This window comes from Erpetoichthys calabaricus, chromosome 7 (assembly GCF_900747795.2).
Source record: "Erpetoichthys calabaricus chromosome 7, fErpCal1.3, whole genome shotgun sequence".
NCBI classification, from domain to species: Eukaryota; Metazoa; Chordata; class Cladistia; order Polypteriformes; family Polypteridae; genus Erpetoichthys; species Erpetoichthys calabaricus.
The window spans coordinates 142,418,852-142,432,628 of record NC_041400.2 but is presented as its reverse complement, the minus strand read 5'-3'; the positions used below and the strand labels follow the sequence as shown (position 1 = coordinate 142,432,628).

The window sequence follows — 13,777 nt, the reverse complement described above, 5'->3', positions numbered from 1 at the left end:
ACACGGGGAGAACATGCAAACTCCACGCAGGGAGGACCCGGGAAGCGAACCCAGGTTCCCAGATCTCCCAACTGCGAGGCAGCAGCGCTACCCACTGCGCCACCGTGCCGTCAGTAATGGTCATCGAGTAATCTGTAACACAATAACATGCTTTTAAGACTAAGCAACATCACAATGCCATCAGAAGGAAAGACCCACGGTTTTTGATTTACACACATACAAGTTACATCGGACGCACATTTAACTGGGGCACTGTGCAAGTACAATTCAGGGACAATACTAAGAGTACCAGAGAGCTGGCTGAATCGTGGCTCTGTAATGAAAATGCCATTAACAGACACTTGGACTTAAACCTAGCATATGTAGGCTTAAAAAGAAGAACATAGAAATAATAAAAAAGACTTTATGACCAACACCTTCTGAACCCCACCATACTAATCCACTCCCCACCCCCAGAACCTCCCCCTACAGCTATTTTAAGATACGTGACTCATTTTCTCCCTTTGTGGATCTCTAGGTACAAATATGCAAACTGTATCACAGATCTTCACTTCCATATATATATATATATATATATATATAGTGGCAAAGGTGCTATATAGGCGTCCACCCGACACAGACTGACAACGGAGGCACGTGTAAAATAAATGAAAAGGTTTTAATTTTTCTTCAGCTGTGGGGCACGTCTTCCTCGTGTCCCACAGGCCCAACACAGTCCCAAAACAACACACAAATTAAATCACCCCAAACCACACTCTTCTTCCTCCACTACTCATCCCAGGCAGCTTCGTCCTCCTCTTCCTCCAACTCTGGCGCCTAGAGTAGTGGCTGCAGGCTCCTTTTATAGTACCCCCGGAAGTGCTCCAGGTGCTTGTTGACCTACTTCAGGCTGCACTTCTGGGTGTGGCTGCAGTCCAGCCCACATGGGCTTGTTAAGCCACACAGCTCCCCCTGGCAGTGGCCATGGAGCCCAACAGGGATGAGCTCCAGTGTTCCACCATTGTGGCCCCGATGCAACCCAGGGGAGCTGTCACCAAATGATCCGTGGGATGTAATAATAATAATAATAATAATACATTTTATTTATATAGCGCCTTTCCCATGCTCAAGGCACTTACAGAATAAATAAAGAACGGCAGAATATACAGTATATAGCATTGTACAAACCAGATAAATAAACAAAGAAGATTTAGACAGTAAATTCTGAGAAAAAAAAAAAAAAAAAAAAAAAAAAAAAAACAGACAACATAATTGATGGTCTCGCACACACACACAGGTTACATTGGCATCTTGACAGAGAAGTAAACCGAGAGAAAGGTAATAAAGTCAAGTAGAGCTAAAAGCCTTCCTGAACAGATGAGTTTTGAGTTGTTTTTTAAAAGAATTCATGGAGTCAGCTGACCTGATTAATTTTGGTAGGTCATTCCAGAGTCTGGGCGCTATACAGCTGAAGGCCCTGTCACCCATGGAGTGTAGATTAGTGACGGGCACAACAAGATTACCAGAATCAGAGGACCTTAGTGGGCGGGCAGGCACATAGTGATGGAGAAGGTCACTGATGTAGTTTGGCGCGAGGTTATTTAAAGCTTTGTAGGTTATTAGTAGGATTTTATATTCGATTCTGTAGGACACAGGGAGCCAGTGAAGGCGGAGCAGGATGGGTGTGATGTGCTCGCTGCTGCTGGTTCGAGTAAGGACTCTTGCAGCTGAGTTTTGAATAAGCTGGAGCTGTGATATAAGATTAGAAGGGGCACCTGCCAGTAGGGAATTACAATAATCGATGCGGGATGTGATAAAATCATGGACAAGTTTCTCAGCATTAGAGAAGGAGAGGAAGGAGCGAACACGGGATATGTTACGGAGGTGAAAGTAAGAAAGTTTCTTAATTTGATTTATGTGGGCGGAATAAGTGAGGGAGGAGTCAAAAATGACACCAAGATTTTTTACAGTAGAGGCAGGTCTGATGAGATCACTGCCAAGATGGACTGGGAAGGAGCTCATTTTATTAAGTTGCATTTTAGTCCCAATTTGCAGGAGTTCAGTTTTATTGCAATTTAATTTTAAAGAGTTCTGCTCCATCCAGGTTTTAATTTCACTAAGGCAGGTTGTGAGCTGAGAAAGCTCTGATGAAGTTCCACTTTTAACATTGAAGTAGAGCTGAGTATCATCTGCATAAAAATGATAACCCAATCCATAACTACGGATAATATGGCCAAGGGGAAGCATATAAATACAGAAAAGCAGAGGACCGAGGACAGAGCCCTGAGGGACTCCTTGTGTGACTGGCGCTGAGCTGGATCTGCTGTTGCCAAGACTAAGAAACTCTTGCCTATCAGTCAGATAGGACTTGAACCACTGGAGGGCAGTGCCAGAGATACCCAGCATGTTCTCCATTCTGAACAGTAGGATGTCATGTCTGACAGTGTCAAATGCTGCACTGAGGTCTAACAGAATTAATATGCTGGTTTGTCCAGAGTCTGCTGCCATAAGCAAATCATTGGTTACCCGTAGCAGAGCAGTTTCACAGCTGTGCCGCGCCCTGAAACCAGACTGAAAGGGTTCCATCAAATTATTAGAGGTTAGGTAATTGGTGAGTTGGGAAGCTACAACACGCTCAAGAACTTTTGACAGGAAAGGTAAGTGGGAAATAGGCCGGAAATTGTTAAGATTGTCAGCATCAAGGCCAAACTTTTTTAACGTTGGGGTTACAGAAGCAATTTTAAAAGTGAGCGGCACAGAGCCAGTGTCAAGGGATGAGTTTATTATTGTTGTAACAGTCGGGATTATGGCATGAAGGCAGGATTTAAGTAGTGTGGTGGGGATGGGGTCCAGTACACAAGTAGTCGGCCTCATCTTATAAAGCAGGTCATTAACAAACGCAGATGTGACTGGTGAGAACTTAGAGAAGGAGCTGGATGGAGTGGGAAAACAGGGAGAGATATAAACAGATGATGTATTTATGTTGGTTGAATTATTTAGATCTTTAATTTTGTTACGGAAAAAGTGGAGGAATTCCTCACAGACTTCAGTAGAAGAGGTAGTTGGACCAGATGCGGGTTCGAGTAGTTTATTAACTACAGAGAACAAAACCCTTGGGTTATCATGGCTACTTTCTATTATTCTGCCATAATGGGTGTTCTTGGCAGAAGTTAGTGCTTCTCTGTAAGCTCTTTGGTGGTCAGAGAAAGCCTGGATGTGCACGGTGAGGCCAGTCTTACGTGACATTCTCTCAAGGCGTCGGCCAGCTGCTTTCATAGATCGCAATTCTGAGTTATACCAAGGAGCTGAACGTTTAAAGGAAACCTCCTTATGTTTTAAAGGAGCTGTTTTATCTAATGCTGAGTGAAGGGCTGAGTTATAGTGGTCAACAAGACTATCTAGTGTTGATGGAATAGGTGCAGACAGTAAAAGATCAGAAATGGATCCAGAAAGGATAGAGGGACAGATATTTTTAAGGTTTCTGTAAGAAATTTGTCGTTTACAGGTAAGAGGTGGGATAGGTAATGAGACAGTGAAAAATACTGCTTTATGGTCAGAGAGTCCCAAATCAGTGCTGTAAATGTTGGCAACAGATAGTCCAGAAGTGCAGATCAGGTCCAATATATGACCGCCACAATGGGTTGGAAAATCAACATGTTGTGTCAAGTCAAAACAGTCCAGTAAGGACAGGAATTCATTTCTCAGTTTAGATGTAGTAATGTCAATATGGATGTTGAAATCACCAAGAAGGATAATTCTCTGAGAGTAAGAGCTTAGGTGGGTCAAAAGTTCAATCAGATCGGATAAGAAGAATGCATTGTATTTTGGGGGACGATAAAGAACAATGAGTGAGACAGGACCTGATTCCGTTGTTAGTTTAAGAGCCAGGCACTCAAAAGACAATGGGAAGTCAATTGGGATTCTTTTAACGTTTAAGTCTTCTCTGATAATTACTGCCAGCCCGCCGCCATGTCTTGAGCTGCGAGGCTCTGAGTGGAAAGTGAAACCAATTGGAGTCGCCTCCGTGAGAGACGCAAATTCGTTTGGTTTTTGCCAAGTCTCCGTTAGACACACAGTAGTGTGCATCCCATGGCTGCTCCCCCGAATCCAGTATCAAAGGGGCGTCCCGGCTGGGCATGGGTCCTGGCTGTCTGCCACAATATATAGGGTGTCCCACTCGGGAGTACAACTTTAAAAATGCGAATTACTCGCGAACGCGTTAACGTAAAGGCGAGCTGTAAGAACTGAACATACCTGTATTTAGTGGGAAACAAGTCCACATTACAAAAGGTGCTGAAAATGTCCTCCCCCAACGTCCACGCACAAGGAAATGCGACGCTCTATATTTGAGAATGTCCTCTGCAACATGTCACTGTCGATGGAAACAATTTCACGCTCGATGTTTGCTTTCAGTTGTTTGATGGTCCTGAGTTTGCTTGCATAAACCTTGCCCTTTAAATATCCCCATAGAAAAAAATCTGGGGGAGTTAAATCGGTTGATCGAGGTGGCCACAAACCTTTCGAGATCACCCTGTCTCCAAAAAACGATCGGATCTCTTCCATACTGGCATGAGAGGTATGGCACGTTGCCCCGTAGCGGCGCCCGCTATAGTGCCCGCCTCTTTATGAAACAGAATCAATTCTTCATTAAATAAGGAATATTTTGAACCTTGTTGCATGATGATACATGCACGCGTTGCAGAATAATTCGCATTTTTAAAGTTGTACTCCCGAGTGGGACACCCTATATATATATATATATATATATATATATATATATATATATATATATATATATATATATATATATATATATATATATGATAAATATTTTATCACAGTTTCAGTTAAATTAATTTGGAGTTATGAAAGTTTCACAAACTTATCCTGCTCACTTCACATCATATTTAATTTGGCAAAATTTGAAAACATTTCGGAAGAATGAATAATTTTGCATGGCAAATTCACATATGCAGACTGTAAAACATTATTATCTGCTTAAAGTTGCATGGTCTCCTGAATACCAAAGCATCACATACCTGCTGAAAGTGTGTTACTTAGGCTATGGATACTTGTGTCTGTTTAGAGATACCAAACCATTTGATGAGTAGTAGTAGTAGTAGTAGTAGTAGTAAGATCTTTTTATTGTCATTTCAACCATATACAGTTAGTACAGTACACAGTGAAATGAAACAATGTTGCTTTGGGATCAAGGTACTACACAGAACACAGTACACTGGAAGTAGGAAGAAAGTAACAGTATGATAATAAATATAATAATAAATAATAAATAAAGACATGATCTAGCTGAATGGGAGGGTGTGTATGTGTTTCAGTCTAGTTCCTGAGTATTTAGGAGTCTTATCGTTTGAGGGAAGAAACTATTACACATTCTGGTAGTGAAGGTCTGAATGCTTCTCTCCCTTTTCCAGATGGCAGGACAGTGAATAGTTTATATGAGGGTGCGTCAGGTGCTCCACAATGCTGGTGGCTTTGTGGATGCAATGTGCAGTGAACATGTCCGTGATCGAGAGAAGAGAGATTCTGATGATCTTCACAGCTGTCTTCACTATCCTCTCCAGAGTCTTGTGATCCATGACAGTGCAATTCCCAAATCCGACAGTGATGCAGCTGCACAGGATGCTCTCAATAGTCCCTCTGTAGAATGTGGCGAGCATGGGTAGTGAGAGATGGGCTTTCCTCAGCCTTCGCAGGAAGTAAAGACGCTGCTGGGATGGCTTTCTTGGCTATGGAGCTGGTGTTGAGGGACCAGGTGAGGTTCTCCACCAGGTGAAAACCAATGAATCTGATGCTCTTGGCGATCCCCATGCTTGAGCCATCAATGTACAGCGGAGAGTGGTTGCTTCAAGAGCTTCTGAAATCAACAACCATCTCCTTTGCTTTGTCTATGTTCAGAGACAGATTGTTGGCTTTGCACCAGTCTGTTAACCTCTGTACCTCCTCTTCATATGCTGACTTGTCATTCATGATGATGTGGCCCACCACAGTTGTGGCGTCAGTAAACTTGATGATGTGGTTCAAACTGTGCATTGCTACACAGTCGTGAGTCAGTAAAGTGAACAGTAGTGGATTAAGCACATGGCCCTGTGCAGCACCAGTGCTTAGGGTGGTGGTGCTGGAGATACTGTTTCCAATCCTGACTGACTTAAGGTATCTCAGTCAGGAAGTCTAGGATCCAGTTAGACAGGGAGGTGTTCAGGCCCAGCAGGCTTAGCTTTCCAATCAGGTGCTGTGGAATGAGTGCGTTGAATGCTGAAGTAAAGTTTCTGAACAACATTAGCATGTATGTGAACTTCTTGTCCAAGTGAGAGATGGCCAAATGGAGGGTGGTGACTATGGCATTATCAATTGAATGGTTTCGGTGGTACTTCAGGGTGTCCAGTGAGGGGGGCAGCACAGTCTTGATGTGCTTCCCAAACCACTTCATGATGAATCGTGTGAGTGCAACAGAACGATAGTCATTGAGGTAGGACACTGAGGGCTTCTTCGGCTCAGGAATGATGGTAGTAGTTTTGAAGCACGTTAGAATAGTGGCATGGCTCAGGGAAATGTTGAAGATGTCGGTGAGAACATCCACCAAATGGTGTTCACATTCTCTGAGCCCCCTGCCAGAGATATTGTCTGGTCTAGCAGCCTTCTGTGGGTTGACTTTGCATAGAGGTTTTCTCATGTTGGCTGTGGTCAGAAGCAGTACTTGATTGTTGGGAGGAGAGATGGTTTTCCTTGCTGCTACGTCATTCTGCTTCTTGAACCATGCATAGAAGTTGTTCAGCGCATCTGGGAGGGAGGCATCAGCGTCACAGGCCGGTGGTGTTATCCTGTAGTTAATGATAGCCTGGTTGCCCTGCCATATGCGCCATGTGTCACCACTGTCTTGGAAGTAGCTACGGATTCTCTGGGCATGGGCACGCTTTACTGCTCTGATGATATTATGATTGTTCATTTCACTGCTATAATAATTACACAATGGCTGTATAATCATCCTGAAAGTAGACAAATGTGATACACAGAAAAAAATTTGTCTTAGTTTGCTCCTCCTTCTTTTTTTTATAATTTCTGGGAGTACAAGAAAAATAACTCTGGAGGGGTTTTAGTACTTATGATATCTCAGAGTAAATTTTTCTTTCTAATAAGCAACTGGAATTGCATTTCCTTTACTGTACAGAATGCACAGAAAAACAGAGAAATGAGTAAAACCACAAGATAATTAAGAGTGGCAGGTAGGCAAGCAGGAGTCAGTCATAAAGGAGAGTTCTAGAAAAGCAAAATCCAAATCATCAAGGAAATGCAGATTTGACAAATCAAAACAACAAACTTCTAACAAAAATTCCTTCCTGGAAGCTCCTTATAGCTTCCTGTAACATTAAAGAAACACAGAGAAAATAATGCTTTATTAAGAAGTTTGAGCCAAAACTCAGATACAAGTAGATGTGCACCACCATGTTTTATAGTCATGATTTGCAATAATACATGGAAAGTGTAAATAATATTGTCACCATGACAAAACCAAGAAGGTGGCGGCATGTTAAACAAAATGGTGTCATGTTAGTGCTTAGCATTTCTATAAAAATAAAAAATGAAACATATAATATGATAATCATACACAAAAATGTCCAAGGATGCTAAGAAGAGATTTGATTTTAAAATTTATTTTTTACAATTCTGGGGTTAATTTCTGATTTTGGCTCATTTGGGTTTTGTGGTAATATTTTTTCATCATTTAGTTAATGTTTCTACAATGCCATTTTGGATTTGCAGCCCAGTCTCCATAGGCTGTGAGGCAGCTTCACTGCACTACCAAGTTGCCATTTTTGAACTCTAACAGTCCGGTTCAAGCCTATAGGTAGCCACAGTCTATCCTAGTTACCAATCCTGGACAGGCAGCAATATTTTTCAACTATTATAATATAAAAATGCATACTAAATGTAGAAATTGGCAAAAAATTTTTTTTTTTTTTTTTACTCAGAGTGACTGGTGCAGTAAAGAAAGTAAAATGTGAACTTACTTGGATAAAGACTTTTAAATAGCTCTGTTCCAGCGTGGACATGTATTTGCTTCAGGCATCCTTAATGGCTTTGTCTAGCTTTGCCTCCACTTTTGTGAGCTTCATCTTTTGTTGTTCGTAAGTTTTTCAGATTTTTAGAAAACCATGGTTTATAATTATTGTATTCAATAATTGTTTTCATTGGAATACAGATTTCCTTACAAAAACGAATTCAAGAAGTAACCGTCTGCTTACTCATCTAATCCATCAGAGGCATCTCTGAATACCACCTAGAACAGCAGAATCCAGGCCATCCTATAGACTTTCAACAGTCTCACTTGTCACCGCTTTTACTGTCCTTATCTCCGGTTTAGCTGATTTCAGTTCCTTTCAATAGGAAGAGACAAGAAACATCATGGCATGGTCAGAGCTGACAAAGAGGACCGTAGAATGGCAGAGTAAGCATGAGAAAAACAGTGATCTAGATCGCTAATTGCACATTTCACCACCTATTCGTATTTGGCCAAGTCCATTCTACACGTCTTTTGTGTTATTGATTATTAAGTACACATTTTTATTAATTCCGCTATAAAAAACATTCTAATTTATTAAATGATAATGGCTAGGCAACATACAGGCAATGACAAATTAAGCAAGCCATGACAGACACCTTAAATATAGAGATGTGTAGTTGTGGTGTATGTACGTGGAATACTTAGTCGAACAGATAAAAATGTTGCATTATATTCGTTAACATGTAGGAAAAAACAGGCTAATTTCAAATGGAGAAGATCGATGATTAAAGCTATCGTTAAAACATCAGCGTCATAAATCGTTACCTATTCAGTTCGCGTGTCGGTAAAAATAAGACAACCACAGCAGCAGCTTTCTCGGTTACGCGCTTGCTGTTCTGTTTGAGATGAGCCTGACGCGCAGGATGCCGCCTTCTTGTAACATTGCGCATGCGTTGACGCGCGAGTGACTCAAGTGTTAGAAGTTTGTGTGTGTCAGTCGAGTGGTTCATCGCAGGAGTAGAACGGCCAGGTAACGTGAAAAGAATCTGTCGCATTCGCGTGCATATGAAAATACAAGCGTGGTACGGTTGTGTGGCTATTAGAGCCGTAATCTACCGTTATATGTCAGATGGTCTATGGTGACAGACTGGAGATGCGACGCAGGACGGCGACGTGCACTTGTGCCTTGCGTTACGCAATCGCTGTGCAGAAGAACGCCGTTGATATTTCTCGCAGAGGTTGCGTTTTCATCAGCCGGGGTGGGGCGAAGATGCTCTCAATACCGCGCATCACTCCTGGGTGCTGCAAAGCAAGCGCAGGGTATTCTAAAGTGCTGGCATGTCCCTGGTCGATTACATCAGCGCCTGTTTACAGCTTTGTGTGTGCGTGGCGAGGAAAACGTGTGCGTGAACTTTCAGAGTGGTCTGTTGTCCACTCTCCGCACAATGCGGCACGTTATGCAAGCGTGCAGCTAGATATATCTTTCAACAAATGCAACCTTCTAGAAACCAAAGTTAGGATTTCCTATTTTGCCTAAAAAAACTGACTACACAACAATTCTGACATCATTCCAGCTCACGTTTGCTTGCAGTAAGTATATTCTACGGATAATAAAGGCAAAGAAGCTTTCGTAAAATTAAAGCTCATGGTGAGTGCTCTTTGAAGCAAACAAAAGCGTTTGATTTTATTATGCATGTGGGGTGTGGTTTGGGAGTTGCTGTGGACAGCTGAGGTTGATGTGATGAGTGGCTTGGATACAAAACTTTGTTATGGGGTACTTGGTGCATGCAGTTTTGATGTTGGGTGTGGTTTGGGGAAATAATTTCCAGAGTTCTCACTGTAGAACTTTGAGTAACAGATTGAGGCAGATTTGATTAAACCGAGGTCAGTTAGATAGATAAATTGACATGTGGCATGTGATTTATAAATATCCAGTCAAATCAAGTAAAATTGAATGTTTCACGTGCAAATTACACATACAGCACAATATGTAATGAAATGCTTAGTTGAATCAGTGCATTTAAGAGGAATATACAGGACAATAATGCATGACTTGACTAAAATCATTAAGTTAAATGAGTGCAATAGTATGCATTATAATAGAATTATATGTGATATATAATAACTAAATACATAAGTTACAGTATATAATGTGATAGAGTTAACAGTAGGGCATCATGTAGTTCTAGACACTTTACTCATTCCTGTTGTAGATTGTGTGTGGGGGGAAAAAAAGCTCCTCCTCAGTCTCTCTGAGATGGTCAGCAGGCAACAGTACTGTTTTCCTGACTGCAGCATATAGAAGAGGCCATTGTTAGGATGGATGATATCACTAATGATTTTCTTTGCCCTGGCCCGACATTGCTTAGGGTAGATGTCCTGCAAGTTAGGGAGTGCACACCCAGTGATGAGTTCAGCTGACCGCACCACTCTCTGCAGAGCCTTGTGGTCCTGCTGCATTCTGTTACCAACCCAGGCAGTAATACTTCCTGTCAGGATACTTTCAGTGGTAGATGTGAAGAAGTTTTGTAGAAACTGGGAGGACAGCCTGAAATCCCTGAGGCGTCTGAGGTAGTAAAAATGCAGTCGCGCCTTCCTTACCAATGTGTCGTTGAGGTGTTTGATGCGATTTGTTAACAAGGAGTGATGTGCTGATACACTTAATTGAATTTAGTTTGGGTGTGTATTGGTTTGACTGGAATGTGCAGAGTATAAAGAAAAGAAGCCTACTTAGGATGCAGAATAACCTAGCAGATGCATTAAAGAAAAATTTACTTCATAAATAACTTCTACAGACAAAATAGTAGCATGTATTTTTTTATTTCTGCTGATTTATATCAAACAAATACAGCTGGGGAGAGCGCTTAACTATCTGAAGTGTTGTATTGAACGTGCTGGCCAAAAGATGTGTAAATGAACTGTGGTTCACAGGGGTATTGTGAGGTATTTATTAGGAGTGGCTTGTTTATAAGTAATGGTGTGCTTAAAACAGTCCGCAAATGGTATGACTTAAAATAAATCTGGTGTTATTGCATTAAATATATAGTTGTTGGTATGCTCTTGTAAAGGCTGGACATAGTTTTAAATGGTTATGAGATCGGAAGGCCACTGATGAATATACTTGGTGTTGTTTGTTTACAAGACTAGATGTTGGTGGTACTGAGTAACTGAGCAAAAACGTTTTTTTCCAAGTGCAGTAACTATTAAAAATAACAGTAGTGCTAAATATATACATTGACATTTAATTATGAAATATCAGCATTAAAGGAAAACTTAGCAAAATTAAAAAAAAAACAGAAGTGACCTTTATAGGGATAAATGTTGTTTATAAAAGGCCTGATAGGGATGGTGCCCTTTTACTGAATAAATGAAGGTGTTGATTTCAGGTTAAACTGTATTTGTTCAATGGAACAAGTACTGGGAAATGTTTACAAATTTCTAGACTCAGTATATGTTATTGTTTTACAGTTAGTAAAACTCTAAAACAATTTCCTGATCAAGCAGACCTTAAATAGTATTTTTGTAAACTAAACAAAGAGTAGTGTTTATTCTCTTACAGGGTTCATTTGAACATCCACAGCCTAAGTGTAAAAGAAACACATCCTTAATTTTAGCTAATACAATTAAACATGAAATGTTTATTATCAAATTACTAATTTTAGAAAATTATGAATAAATTCTTTTTCTATATTTCTTCATACTATACTTTAGTATTTTTAAGTCAGTCTTTTATTTTATGTTGAGTGTTGATGTGTGCTTTAATATGCCAAAAGATGCATTGACACACTGCCCAGATTTAGCTACTGTATTTATTCAATGCTGCTCAGATAATGCTGCCATTCCCCATGACCCTGTCCCATGATAAAAGTCCAAAAAAGGAAAGGACTGATTAATATGTAAGAAAAATATTTTTGGAGATATTTATATCTCTACCCTATCAAGGGACTTTGTGAGCATATGACTGGATATCGAACACACATGAATAAAATGACATGAGGAAACTGAGACTTTTGTTACAGGCCTTTTGATGTTATTTGTTGTTTGTTCAGAGTGGTTCTCAACTGAAGCCTATTTTGTCAGTAACTTTGTTATCTCTGTTTTCAATAAAAGCATGGGGTTACTTTTTTCCCAGGCCGTTACTATAAGCACTATAGTGCAAATAACAGAAATGTTTTTTTTTGGGTGGTGTATTCTTTTATGTTGGTTCAGTATGAGCATGAATGAGTGAATGCATCTTGCAGTGAAGTTGGTTTCTGCTTTGCTTCTGTAAATCACCTCAGGTGCAGCTCATATCTGGGTGTGACTGCCACCATTGCCATACAAGTCACTTTGACAGCTTGTATATCTTATGCGTCATTTTTTCTGCCTCTTTGTGAGTAATATAATAATATTCACAGCTAAGAACAGCAGTGTTCTTTTGGATTCCATGGTTGGACTAGCACTGATAACCGAGCTGTCTCATCTGTGTTCTGCTTCGTATCTTGTGTAACAGTTATACTGAAGTTAGTGTTGGAGGAGTGCTTAATAATGTACCTTTTCTTGTTTTTGTTCGTTTTTTGTTTTTATATATATTATATATTTGCTTGCTTTACTGATGGCAAATGTGAAACAATAATTATATTGTCTTTGTAACATACTGCAATAAAGCACTTAAGTATCTTTGTGACCATATAAGATTAACATGAATTAATTTAAACAATTTGTTCAAAGGCAGTTTCTCTTTGAAGTCCAGAGTGTGATTATAATATCTCAAAACTTTTTTATTTTTGAGCCATTCAGTTATAGGTTGGCCTGTGTGCCTAGGATCATTGTCTTAAAATATAATTCAGTTTAATTTGTTAGACAGATGGCCTTTAGATATTCTTTAGATTACTCTGGTATACAGAGGAAATCATGGTGGACATAATGTCTGTCAGAAGTCCAAGTCCTGTGTCTGCAAAAGATGCCCAAACCAATACCCTTCCAGCACCATTCTTAACAATTGGTGTCACGTGATATCTAAATTGCAGAATACTTTTGACTACCTAATTCAAACAAAAATATTCTTAAGGCTGTTTAGCTTATTTCAGATTTAGTTAAAATGCAAACAGACTGTAGTTTAGACTGATTGGATATGCTTATTTGCCCCAACACAGACCCACCCGTAGCTACTTCCCTGTTTGAAGTGGATATAATGTTTTTTCCAATTAGTTGTTTATCATGTACTATTTAGAAAACGTTCAATCCTAGTTGAGGATCCCATTTTAATTCTAGGTCTGATTGTGATCTCTACAGATCACCTATAATTTTTATTTATAGTTGGATTCTATGATTTAAGTCAATTAGTCATCTCAGATCACAAGTCTGCTGCACAGATACTTTAATTATTCTGTTGGACAATTTTGCTGCTGAATATTAGAGTTAAATGTAACTCAGATTAGCGGTCTTATTTAAAAGATTCTAGACCTTCCTTTAAATTACCTCATTTGTCTATAAAGGTTAACACCAGGTTCCTAACCAGTAGCGTAGAAAATGTAAGCTATTATTGACAACATCTCTTATTCAAAGTCAATGTAAGGGTCAGACATACAATTTCTTATATTTCATTTTTGCTTTTTATAATATCTCAGACTGCTGAAACAAATACTATTAGTGAAGTCATATATCAGGAAGGTTCATACTGCATTTTCTGTAAGAAAGTTGAATTTGACCTTAGTATTGAATGCTCTGGGTCCTGGGAAGCACCATACTTGTACTGCTGCTTTTACATTCTTTGGACTTTAACATTTTATTAGGCTG

At 39.9% G+C, this 13,777-nt stretch overlaps 2 protein-coding genes across 5 annotated transcripts in view; one reads left to right on the top strand and one right to left on the bottom strand.

Moving 5' to 3' along the window:
* Nucleotides 1-4,830: 4,830 nt before the first annotated feature.
* Nucleotides 4,831-8,409, bottom strand: LOC127528786 (uncharacterized). 2 transcript variants are annotated; one of them, XM_051929705.1, is made up of 2 exons: nucleotides 8,007-8,409; nucleotides 4,831-6,983 (listed from the first exon to the last, which is right to left on the bottom strand). In XM_051929705.1, the coding sequence occupies exon 2, from the start codon at nucleotides 6,980-6,982 to the stop codon at nucleotides 6,146-6,148; it is 837 nt and encodes a 278-aa protein (XP_051785665.1). In that variant the 5' UTR covers nucleotide 6,983; nucleotides 8,007-8,409; the 3' UTR covers nucleotides 4,831-6,145. The 2 variants fall into 2 exon arrangements, with proteins under 2 accessions (XP_051785665.1, XP_051785666.1); XM_051929706.1 differs by having other exon boundaries at nucleotides 8,241-8,409.
* A 522-nt stretch (nucleotides 8,410-8,931) lies between these two features.
* Nucleotides 8,932-13,777, top strand: part of sgtb (small glutamine rich tetratricopeptide repeat co-chaperone beta) — a 65,896-nt gene continuing 61,050 nt past the window's right edge. Inside the window, exon 1 of one of the 3 annotated variants that reach the window (XM_028805479.2) lies at nucleotides 8,932-9,029. The gene's annotated coding sequence lies outside the window, so the exon portion shown is untranslated. Of the gene's footprint in view, nucleotides 9,030-9,298; nucleotides 9,648-13,777 lie in introns of those variants that run through there. The other 2 variants (XM_051929699.1, XM_028805481.2) reach the window with 2 other exon arrangements.